The following is a 12705-nucleotide window of genomic DNA, read 5'->3' on the forward strand; positions in this document are numbered from 1 at the left end:
CGTAGGAAGACGAAAAAAAACGTCTTTCTCTATTTCATCTATTACCATCTTTCTCGATCTGTTTACAAAAACTAATTTTGATTACGAAATGTAAACCTTGTTTCTTAAATGACGATGACTAAGATCACTTCTCAAGAGTGTCCCAATTATTTTATTTTGTTTTTGTCCGATTGCTTTTTTGAGAGTTGCTGAAACCGTGTTATTATATATCAGTATTGCATCAGCATCAGAAAAATATTTGAATTGACCAAGTCCTGTATTTGGGTGATTTCAAAATGGATGTAATAAAGTGGTAATTGAACCTCGTGTCGTGCAATTTTGGTCTGAAATCATACGCGTGATTTCAAATCGAACTCGCGCTGCGCGCTCTTTGGATTTTGAAATTACGCGTATTATTTCAGCCCAAATTGCGCTCCGCTCAGTTCAATTACCATTATTTATTATATATATATATATATGTTGTGGTTCAATTTTATCCTTGGTATAGATTTTATTTTCCATTGTTTTTGGTTATGGTAATGTATGATAATAGGGTTGAAACAATGGAAACTAAAATTTAAACCAAGGATAAAATTGAACCACAACATATATATATATATATATATATATATATATATATAACAGAAAAAGCAGAAAATAAATAAAACAGCACATTTCTGGTGTTTTCCTTTTGAAAACATCTCAGCGTCCCCACAAGACAACATCATCGTTGAAATAAAGGCTCTTTCTGAATGGCACCAAAATGGAAGGATTGGGTCTTGAAACTTTTCAAATATGGACTGGGATCCGGTCTATATTAATATCGGGAAGAACAGGATTGATAAAGATTGGGAAATGGACACACCTTTGGAAAATGTTAAAAATTATTAAGCCGGGATGATACTGTGCTCGAGGCTAAATTAAAACAGTGAAACCGGTATGTGAGCGAAACTGATCAACAAGAAAGTAGTCCGATCTCTAAATCGATGAATAAAAAATTGTGAAAAATCTGTCGATTTATCGGTCAACCAACTAATTACTCTGAGGAATAATCAAATGTATTTTCAAGTTGTAAGCTTTTACCTGTATTAGAGACCGGTCTCATTATTTATCGCCCTTGAGAAGTGAGGGGGGGGGTGGGTGGGGAGGATTTTTGTTGCAACAAACGAGCATTTAAGTGATCCTCCCCTTATAGTATATGCTGTTTTTTCCCATTATACTGACAGTGGAAGATATAATGATGCCCCTTTTTACCATCCCCACTCCAGTGTTACTATCTACTTCCTAGCCCACATTTCAGTTCTCATGTAATTTGAACTGGACGCAGAAACGCAGGACACGGTGTATCGTTCTCGATCCTTTTTGGACGCAAATTATTCGAGTGGGAATATCTACAAAGTCTTTTCTCTCAGCGTCACTCTGTGTACGACATAAGAAACTCTGAGGGAAGGCTGGCCTTGCCCAAACCAAACACCAATTATTTGAAACGAAGCTTCTCTTACAGCGGGGCCATGTTATGGAATAAATTTCCCAAAAATTTAAAAAATGTTTCATCCATTAACCATTTTAGGCGAAATCTTAATGTGGTCGATATATAGGATTCCCACACGGCAATCATGTAAAGCAGTTGTCTTAGTTTTTAATTTGTAACTGATGATTTTCCGTGTTTAAATAAAGATTTACATACATATATAAAATTGAGCGTCTTCTATCCAACCTACATTCTTCAAACTTGGTGAATACAATCTTCTGCTCAGCGTTTTAACGTTGCGATTCATGAATTGCGTAAAATTCGATTTTGGGACAAGTTATTTGCCATGGGATTCCCATACAAACACTGTAATTTCTGACCGCTTTGCCTACCCGTAAAGATGGTGCCGTGACAAGGCCGAGCTATTCGTCGCCTGTCTGCGAGAAGTGCGCAGTGCAGCGATATTTCCTATGCTTTCATCAAAAGCCTGGCTCGGCCACTTTCAGATGAAATGAAAGAAACAGCGACTCATTTTTTCTTCCGGCGCTTATCAGTACAATTTTTTAATTCACAGGTGCTGTTTATGTTGCCGGTTGACCTGTTTACTTTTGATGAAGGAGATGCGAAAATGTAAGTTGCTTCCGGTGAGCGCTAAGACACACGACCCGAGTCTGGTGGGTAAACAGTTGAAGGGTCACTAAATGCCAATGGTTCCCCACCCTCGTTAGATATTTTGAATTGGTCATCGTTTAACGTCGTCCAATCAGTAAAGGGCAATCAGCGTGACAGTTTCTGGCTGGCAAATGAGAATCTTGCTACGTATACCAGACGTTAAAATACTGTGGGATTTTGACTTTCTTCCAGGGCTAGCTCCGGTCCGTTTGAATGGATTTTCGATTGGAAGGTACGAGGAGAATCGTGCATCTTTTGACCTTAAAGCTGCGAAGTTTGAAAGCCGAGCGATGCGATTTTCGGGGTCAAAATCGCTCGGGCGCTTGAACTCTTTCAAAACAAGGCTTCCACCCTTCTCTTTCTTTAATGCATTAAAAAATGCACGAAATCAGACTTATTCAAAATCGCTAAAAAAAAACATTTATGAGGCAAAAGGACGACTATGCACCACAAGTAAAGTAATTCAACGTTTATTTCGTCGCGCTTCACAAAAGAATATACTATTTTTTCCCGTGTGATTTGGTCGCATTAATTTTTATGGCTTTAATGCTTTAATAGGTTTACTCCTAAAACAGTTAAAACTATACTAGGAGTTTTTACAGTATATAACTTAGAACTATATTTAAAAGTATTAAAATGGTGATGACAATAACAAATAATAACATTGATTATAAAACAATAGTATTTCTAAAATAAATAATTAAAATTAATATACACCGCATAAATAGAAGCTCTACTGTCTTTAAATATATAAGGACACATTGGCCTTGAAATCATCTAGAGAGTTAGGGATTTGAGGTAAGTTCATACTGTTCCAAGTTCTGATAGTTTTGGGGTAGAAGGAATATTTGTATGTGTCATTCAGGGTGCAAAGCTGTTGGAATGGTACACAATTTGGGTACCTTGATGGTCTGGTAATTTTGCATTATCTCGGATGGTGGTGAGATCCCAACAAGGCCCCTATAGATTTTGTAGAACATGCAGGTTTGATTTATCAGTCTTCGACGTTCCAAAGAATCCCATCCTAGTGATTTAATCATCTGAGAGACACTACTGTGACGAGAGTAATCATTATTGACAAACGTTGCGGCACGTCGCTGGACCATCTCTATCTTATTGACATTGCACTGTTTATATGGATTCCACGCGCTACTCGCATATTCTAATTTAGGACGAACAAGCGAGCAATATGCAGTATTCTTTACCTTTACATTGCACTGTTTATATGGATTCCAAGCGCTACTCGCATATTCTAATTTAGGACGAACAAGCGAGCAATATGCAGTATTCTTTACCTTTACATTGCACTGTTTATATGGATTCCACGCACTACTCGCATATTCCAATTTAGGACGAACAAGCGAGCAATATGCAGTATTCTTTACCTTTACATTGCACTGTTTATATGGATTCCACGCACTACTCGAATATTCTAATTTAGGACGAACAAGCGAGCAATCTGCAGTATTCTTTACCTTTACATTGCACTGTTTATATGGATTCCACGCACTACTCGCATATTCCAATTTAGGACGAACAAGCGAGCAATATGCAGTATTCTTTACCTTTACATTGCACTGTTTATATGGATTCCACGCACTACTCGCATATTCTAATTTAGGACGAACAAGCGAGCAATATGCAGTATTCTTTACCTTTACATTGCACTGTTTATTTGGATTCCACGCGCTACTCGCATATTCTAATTTAGGACGAACAAGCGAGCAATATGCAGTATTCTTTACCTTTACATTGCACTGTTTATATGGATTCCACGCGCTACTCGCATATTCTAATTTAGGACGAACAAGCGAGCAATACGCAGTATTCTTTACCTTTACATTGCACTGTTTATATGGATTCCACGCACTACTCGCATATTCTAATTTAGGACGAACAAGCGAGCAATACGCAGTATTCTTTACCTTTACATTGCACTGTTTATATGGATTCCACGCACTACTCGCATATTCCAATTTAGGACGAACAAGCGAGCAATATGCAGTATTCTTTACCTTTACATTGCACTGTTTATATGGATTCCACGCACTACTCGCATATTCTAATTTAGGACGAACAAGCGAGCAATCTGCAGTATTCTTTACCTTTACATTGCACTGTTTATATGGATTCCACGCACTACTCGCATATTCTAATTTAGGACGAACAAGCGAGCAATACGCAGTATTCTTTACCTTTACATTGCACTGTTTATATGGATTCCACGCACTACTCGCATATTCTAATTTAGGACGAACAAGCGAGCAATCTGCAGTATTCTTTACCTTTACATTGCACTGTTTATATGGATTCCACGCACTACTCGCATATTCTAATTTAGGACCAACAAGCGAGCAATATGCAGTATTCTTTACCTTTACATTGCACTGTTTATATGGATTCCACGCACTACTCGCATATTCTAATTTAGGACGAACAAGCGAGCAATCTGCAGTATTCTTTACCTTTACATTGCACTGTTTATATGGATTCCACGCACTACTCGCATATTCCAATTTAGGACGAACAAGCTAGCAATATGCAGTATTCTTTGCCTTTACATTGCACTGTTTATATGGATTCCACGCACTACTCGCATATTCTAATTTAGGACGAACAAGCGAGCAATCTGCAGTATTCTTTACCTTTACATTGCACTGTTTATATGGATTCCACGCACTACTCGCATATTCTAATTTAGGACGAACAAGCGAGCAATCTGCAGTATTCTTTACCTTTACATTGCACTGTTTATATGGATTCCACGCACTACTCGCATATTCTAATTTAGGACGAACAAGCGAGCAGTACGCAGTATTCTTTACCTTTACATTGCACTGTTTATATGGATTCCACGCACTTCTCGCGTATTCCAATTTAGGACGAACAAGCGAGCAATACGCATTATTTTTTACCTTTACATTGCACTGTTTATATGGATTCCACGCACTACTCGCATATTCCAATTTAGGACGAACAAGCGAGCAATCTGCAGTATTCTTTACCTTTACATTGCACTGTTAATATGGATTCCACGCACTACTCGCATATTCCAATTTAGGACGAACAAGCGAGCAATATGCAGTATTCTTTACCTTTACATTGTACTGTTTATATGGATTCCACGCACTACTCGCATATTCTAATTTAGGACGAACAAGCGAGCAATATGCAGTATTCTTTACCTGGGAAGAACAACCGGAAAGGATTCGTTTAAGAAGGCCAAGGGTGGAGTTTGCCTTGTTGCAGATATTATCGCAGTGTTGATTCCAAGACAAGTTATCAGTGATTGTTACTCCCAGGTAAGTTGTGGAAGGGACTTGTGACATGATTTTACTGTTCATAGAGTAAGTGAAGTTAACAGGTATTTTCTTTCGATTAATTCCGAGGTGGTAACATTTGGACACATTGAAACAGAGCTGCCAGGTCCTCGACCATTGGTACAGAAGATCAAGGTCTTGTTGTAGAGTAAGACAGTCCTGGTGTGAGGCTACCTCTCTGTAAAGAACACAATCGTCTGCAAATAGCCGGAGCTTAGATTGGATTGAGTTTGATATGTCATTTATGAACAGTAGAAATAGTGCTGGACCCAAAACAGAGCCTTGAGGCACTCCAGACACAACAGGTCTTGACGAAGAGTGAGTACCATTAACTGAGACACTTTGCTTGCGGTTTGACAAAAAGGCCCTAATCCAATTAAACATGTTACCCCTTATTCCGTAGTAATCAAGCTTTATAAGTAATCTTTCATGGGGAACAGTGTCAAATGCCTCTGAGAAGTCTATTAGCAACACATCTGTTTGGCTGCGGAAGTTTATACCTTTGTGGCCCAGTCATGTATTGCAGAAATCAGTTGAGTTTCACAAGAAAATTTTTCCCTAAATCCATGTTGATGGTTGATGAGGATATTATGTGAGGAAAGATGTTTCGCCACGTGACTGAAAATAATGTGTTCCATTACCTTTCAACAGATTGAAGTTAACGAAATGGGGCGGTAGTTGGCAGGTTCTGATTTATTACCCTTCCTAAATTTGCTGTCACAAAGGCATTTGACCGATCAGATGGAATTTCATTGCATTCATATGACTGCTGAAAAATAAATGCTAGCCAGTGAGATATTGATTCAGAAAGTTCCTTTAGTACTTTTGCTGGAATTTCATCCGGTCCACATGCCTTCCTTCCGTGTAGTTCTGAGGGAAAATAGAATAAGTTGAGACTTCCGGACACAGCTTGGATTCAGTTCCTAGGATGACATCAGGATTGTATAAGTCAATGAGAGCTTGGAATTTTGTAATATGGTCAAATCCTTCAAGGCCATTGCAGTTTAAAATCATTACGGAGATTTTCTTTCTGGGCTTAAGCTGTTCTCTTCGACTTCTTGAGCCAGAGCTCAGCATGGGCTGGTTTCTTGCGGTATAAAAGTAGAGTTCATATTTGGCTGTACATCTATATCAAACATTTCGAAAATAGATTCGCAAAACCTGACAGGTATTCAAGCTTATGTTAACACACCGATCTGAAGGATTCTTCGCTGTTTAAAGCGTCTTGATTGAAGAACAACACGCAAAATCTTTTAGTAGCAATAATCCGGCAGTTCCATACACACAGCTTTTGACCGAACGCAGAGGTATATTGTACTGCCATTTAAAACTTTTCATTCAATAAAAATGATAAGCAGCACTCTTTCATAAAATATACTCAAATAAATTTAAACTTAGGTGGTCGCCTTCACCCCTTGACTTGACATCTGTTGTGCGGAGGAACGAAAACGAGTGGGTTTTAGAATTTTATATCTGCTTAGAAAACTGAACAGGGAGGTCTAAATTAACCGAAGAAGCGAATACAAACTCCAACCGGCCATAGAATGTCAAAACAACGACAATAAACACGCACCTTATGATGAGAAAAACTGCTTTGAAGTTCGGAGGTTCACGACGACGGGAAACAGGTCCTTCTCAAGTCGTCGACAAGACGACGACGGAATTCTTGGTTCGCGCTTGCGCAGTGACGTTTGCGTTACTTCCGGTCATCGTCCTCCGTTCGTCGTCGTTGTTGCTTAAAGCTCCCTATTGTCGGGGATATATGGTCATTTCTAGGAGAACTCTTCAATGTCCAATAAGGTTTGTTTTTCCCAAAATTTAATATCACATTTATTAACTCCAAGTAATTTTGTATTTTTCAAAAGGGTTGGAGTTTCACCACTCTGTGAGGCCCCGCATTCACTGAGAAGTTTTCAACACTTTGGCCCATAATTTCAGCTGTGCAATACATTGCTTTGCAACGTGTACAATTCTGAGCTAATTTTTTCATATATATTATTAATATGTAAAAAATACCGAAAATCATAGAAGAATAAGATGATTCACAACATTTGAAGATTTACCGCAGAAGTCCTTGTTCTGATGAAAGTTTCAAAAAACGTGGTTCACTCATCAAGTTTAAATTGAAATAGTAATGCTTTTTAACTTGGCAGTTACTGGTTGTGAATATATGAACCTCTGGGATACTGGTGCAGGGCACTATCAACTGAATTAACACTCAACTGGGAGCTGAATTTTTTTCAGGCCTTAATATCACTACGGCTTAACCCTATCACATTTAAAGAGTGCGTGACAAGCATCTACTTTCTCCTTTCAATATCACCCTTAAATCACACATTAAGGTTAGAAGAAAAAAGGAAATGATCACCAACGATGAAAGCTCTCGATTGTCAAACAAATTCTTGTCAGTATCTTAGGAAGTGTTTAGTGAACATCATGGAGAGTAATGCAAACTGATGTAAGGGTGTTAAGGATTAAGTGGTGTTCATCAGTCTCATATTCATTTCTTTAACTGCAGTTCACATATGACTTTTTTATATTCATAAACATTGACTTATCACTTGCTCCCAGTTGGCTTGTCAGCTCAGGTGGTAGAGCACTGCACTGATATCGCAGAAGTCATGGGTTCAAATCCCATACTGGCCTGAATTTTTTTCAGGCCTTATTGTCACCACTACTTAAGTAGTGTTTATTACTGTGAAGATCGCACTCATATTCCACCTTTTACCCTTTAAGAACACAAGATAAATTTTCATTAGTGCCACTTTATAGTTGAATAACACAAAAGGGTTATCAAGTTAGCAAGAAGACAATTGTTATGACAGTTTTAAATTTTAATTAGGCTGTTTGCTTCAATGTGAAAATTCATTTCCACCAATATACATTCATTTCAATGTGAAGTACATTCTTCATAGCTATTATACAATCAATAAAGACAGTTCTCAGCTACATGTACATTAGCAACTTTAGAATTCCAATCAAGTTTGTGTTCCAGTAATTGCCTATCCTTCTATTGCTTCCTGGTTTAAGCACTGCGGGATGTAGGTTTGCATAAAGCTAAATCATTGAGTGAATTTTGGACAGTTATTGTGTTCATAATTCTTTGGCCTGCTCTTAACAGAATTCCCTGGCGATAGTCTCTGAAGGTATCTGCAACCAAAAGGTGTTCTTTGTATTTGTCTTCAAACACCCTTACTAATCTTTCTCAATGCTTGTTTGGAACATGGTTATGTATTCTGAAAGCCTGTCGCGTTCCCGATGCTAGACACATGGTGTTGTGCACTGGAGTTCGCCAGTATAACCACAGTGTTGAACTTTAGACAAGTAACAGCATGAAACTCTTTATTCACTTAAGCGGGCAGTCTTTATACAGCACAGGTGGTAAAAACTATAGAATGGATACATGAAGGTTCAATATAAGGAAAACCAAGAGACTACGAAACTCGAAATGATAAAAATGAGGAATATTACAAGTGTAACTTGCATCAAATCTTGACTCCGAGGTAGAGAATTCCTAAACTCCGTTTGGCTCCGAAATGCTTTCGCTGCAGTGACTCCTCGCAACTGAACTACTTGCTAATAGAAGGCGAATTTAGTTCTTACATTTTGATGTAGGGGAAATAGAAATGAACAGTGCTTTGTGTAGCCAGCTTCGAGTGGATATTCGCTAGTCATGGAATAGAAATCAAACAAAGCACGCTAACAAATTTAATAGAAAGTCATTGAAAGTTTCTTAGTGTCTTTGTGCTAAAAACGGAAGAGTTACATAAGTACAAAAAGATTAGAATTCGTTTCCGTAAACGTGACAAAGCCATTTCTGCAAGAAGATCTGAACAGCTATGTTATCAGATACAAAGGCTCTTTAAAATCCTGTGGGAAAAATTAATTATGAAATTGAAATTTTATTGACATTGAAGAAGGCTGAAACCCCATCTTTTAACACCTGCATTCCTCAAGTGGTTTAGCTTCAAAGGCTTAACCGTATTTACTCATGTATGAGTCATACTCATATAAGGCAACCCCCCAATTTCAAGGTTAAACATCAGATTTTCATCATTTCTAATAAAAGAAGTAAAATTCAGACTGATAGAAATTTGCCAAAAAGTTAACCTCTTATTTCTGTGAATGTATTGAAAACACAGTGAATTAAAAAATATGCAGAGCAAAAAGTAACCATGTGCTGTGAATTTATTAGCACTTATTTATCTCACAATGATTTAAGCAAACACAAGTGCTTCAGTTTACTAGAGAAGTACTTTACTATATTTTTCAAATCACATTGAAAATGAAATCTTGCTTTTAACTGACAGTTAAAGTAGTACAAAGTTACACCAAAGAGCTTTGGAGGACCGCATGTAATGAACGAGACTTCCAACAGCCTTTGCCAGGTCAATAAGCTTCTGTAATTGTTCGATGAAAACAAAATCTCTGCACCGTAAACAGCAGCAAAGCTGTGTTAAGGCCACTTAAAGTTCATTTTTTCAAACTTTTTCGTTGATGAAGATTAGCTAAAAACTGACAAAATGCAAACACAATTAGAACTGGTTTTTTAAACTCAGTTTTTCAAATGGACTTCTGGCAATCATTATGCTAATTTTTTGGATTGCTTGACAGGTCTTTGTATAAGTCGAGAGTGACTTTTTGGGCTGGTTTATTGGTCATAAAAGGTTGACCTATACACAAGTAAATATGGTAACTGCCATTGCATTCCCTAGTCAGTTTAGTTAAAATCATTTTGTTCCACATTATGCTCATTTTATTCCACAATTTAGTCTAAGGTGATTAAGTGAGGATCATGATCCTGTTTCATGCACACATTTTTTAGAGAAAAATATTAATCCATGTGCAATGTGTTCTTAGAACAGTGTTTCACATGCCACTTTACATGTCCTTTCACCTGTCACTTCAAACATCATTACATGCACACCTCACAGGTCACTTAATGTCTCTTTGCATGCCACTTGACACAGTACTTGACATAACACTACAAATGTCATCATATACGTCACTTCACATGTCACTTCACATATCACGACACACATCACTTCACACGTCACTTCACACATCACTTGACATATTACTACACACATCACTTACATATGTCACTTCACCACTTTTCATGTATCACGTATTAATTTAGGGCTTAATGATGAATCATCTTTAAACCTTTTCAGCCACCCTCTTAGTCAGTTCACTACCCACTGAAATCACTTCATACCCACAATGGAGTTACATCTTTTCATGTATGACATTAATGTCTGGCATTCTTTCCATAATAAATATATTAATTTTCACCCAAACAATTTGACTCTGTGCAATAGTTTTTCTTGATGGTGGAAGTTACCAGATACTGTCTTAAAATGTTATGTTTTTGTTTCTGGAATTTTTTTTATAAAACTTCCTCTTCTTGTAGGTTGTTGAGCAGTTTAAAGTTTTGGCCATTTTTGACTTTGATCATACCCTTGTGGATGGCAACACAGACACATGGATAACAAAACTGCTTCCTTCAACCATGCAGATTATTCGAGAACATCAACGGAATGGTTGGTGTTGGACTAATATCATGGACAAGGTCTTTGGGATTCTTCATGAAGAAAATTTAAGCAAGGATGACTACGTAAGGTGTTTTGAATCTCTACAATTCACAGAAGGAATGAAGGATACTTGTCACTTTCTGCAGAGCAAAAAAATACCAACAATAATTATATCTGACTCAAACAGTTACTTTATTGATCACTTACTGGAACGTGACTCTCTACAAAATGCTTTCTGTTGCACGTATACAAATCCAGCAGTATGGCACAGCAATGGACGTTTACATGTCGAGCATCATCATGAACATGATTGTAATCAGTGTCCACAGAATCTCTGCAAACAGAAGGTTGTTCAAAAGCATCTGGCAGATCATAATCTAAGTTATGAGCATATTGTTTATGTTGGTGATGGCCACGGGGATCTCTGTCCCTGTCTGGCATTGAAGAAGGGAGACTACATTCTAGCAAGGAAAGAGTATAAACTTTTAAAGTGTTTGCAAGGTGAAAACCAGTCAGAGGTTAAGGCAAAAGTTGTTCCATGGGAAAGTGGCTTTGAAGTTTTGAAGTTGTTTCAAAAGTTATTTGAAACTTAAATAAATGTTATTTTTGCAATAATTATTTCAATTTTTTAAAACTTTATTGCTTCACTTCCCTTATCTTCCCTTGGATCCCTTTAGTACTTGAATCACCGTGCAAGTCTTTCAGGAAAATATGTGGGGTATGAATTCCTATTTCATTCAAATTATGCAGGCGTGACTTTTCCTTTTTTTGGTGGCAAAATTGCTTTCAGGAGCTCAAATTTGGAGTCTAAATTTTCAGCATCTCCACCAATTGGGGACAATTTTTGTACAGGCCGTTCCATATACCTTTAACTACTTAAAAATTGGGAAGCACGGATATTACTGATGGAACTTTGGTCAAAAAAATTTAAAATGTAAAGTAATTAAATGGCTTATTGTGCATAAATTATCATAACTTTCTATCATTTATTTAAGCCTTAAATTACCAAGAGCAATCAAGAGATGATAATTATCTCCTTACAATTTCAATTAAATATTAAGCAGAAAAGTGATGGCATGAGAATAATAAAGAAACATATCAATTAGGGAATTAGCAGTTTATCCAATACCAAATTCTTCAAACTAACTCACAAGAATTGTTCGGTAAACAGTAAAGAGAATTACTAATGAGTCCTTGAAGTGAAGGGGTTAATACAAAACTGATTGCAAAGTACTTATCATGTGCCTTGGGGCCACACGAATTGTTGCCTTGGATTCTTACTTAAATGTGATTTATATTATCATTTTTGATCATTTGACATGAGGGTGGCCATAATTTGCTGTAGTGTGTTACTTTTGTTTCAATCCAAATGGAGAAGTGTGATTTTGGGATTTTCCCAGAAAAATTACTAACAAGAGAGACATGTCACCTCTGTGATTTGGTGAAAATAAAGTCTGTGGATATTATAAAGTACAAGAGAATCCTTTTTTTTTTTTTAACCCTTTGTATCTCACAAATCCAGATAATTTGAACCTAACTGACTTCTATTCCTCACTCAACCATGTTAACATTATTCTAGTTTCTTGAACCTTCTGATAATTTTGCAATTATTACTTTTGCTAAGGAGGTAAAAATATTTGGGATTCCTCTTTAAAAACAAATTATGGGGAAACAATTACCAAGGATTATGAATTCAAGGGTTTTGTTTTTAATTACAACTGAAATTTTT

General features: G+C 37.0%; 1 protein-coding gene across 2 annotated transcripts; it reads left to right on the forward strand.

Annotated features, from left to right (window-relative positions):
* The first annotated feature begins 7131 nt into the window (after positions 1 to 7131).
* LOC111330826 (pyridoxal phosphate phosphatase PHOSPHO2) lies at positions 7132 to 11594 on the forward strand. Of its 2 annotated transcripts, none has more exons than XM_088740822.1 (2): positions 7132 to 7242; positions 10856 to 11594. In XM_088740822.1, exons 1-2 carry the CDS (start codon positions 7231 to 7233, stop codon positions 11567 to 11569), a joined length of 726 nt encoding a protein of 241 aa, XP_088596948.1. In that variant the 5' UTR covers positions 7132 to 7230; the 3' UTR covers positions 11570 to 11594. The 2 variants fall into 2 exon arrangements, with proteins under 2 accessions (XP_088596948.1, XP_088596947.1); XM_088740821.1 differs by lacking the exon at positions 7132 to 7242 and adding an exon at positions 7367 to 9830.
* Positions 11595 to 12705: the final 1111 nt, after the last annotated feature.

Source organism: Stylophora pistillata, chromosome 12 (genome assembly GCF_964205215.1).
Source record: "Stylophora pistillata chromosome 12, jaStyPist1.2, whole genome shotgun sequence".
Taxonomy (NCBI): Eukaryota; Metazoa; Cnidaria; class Anthozoa; order Scleractinia; family Pocilloporidae; genus Stylophora; species Stylophora pistillata.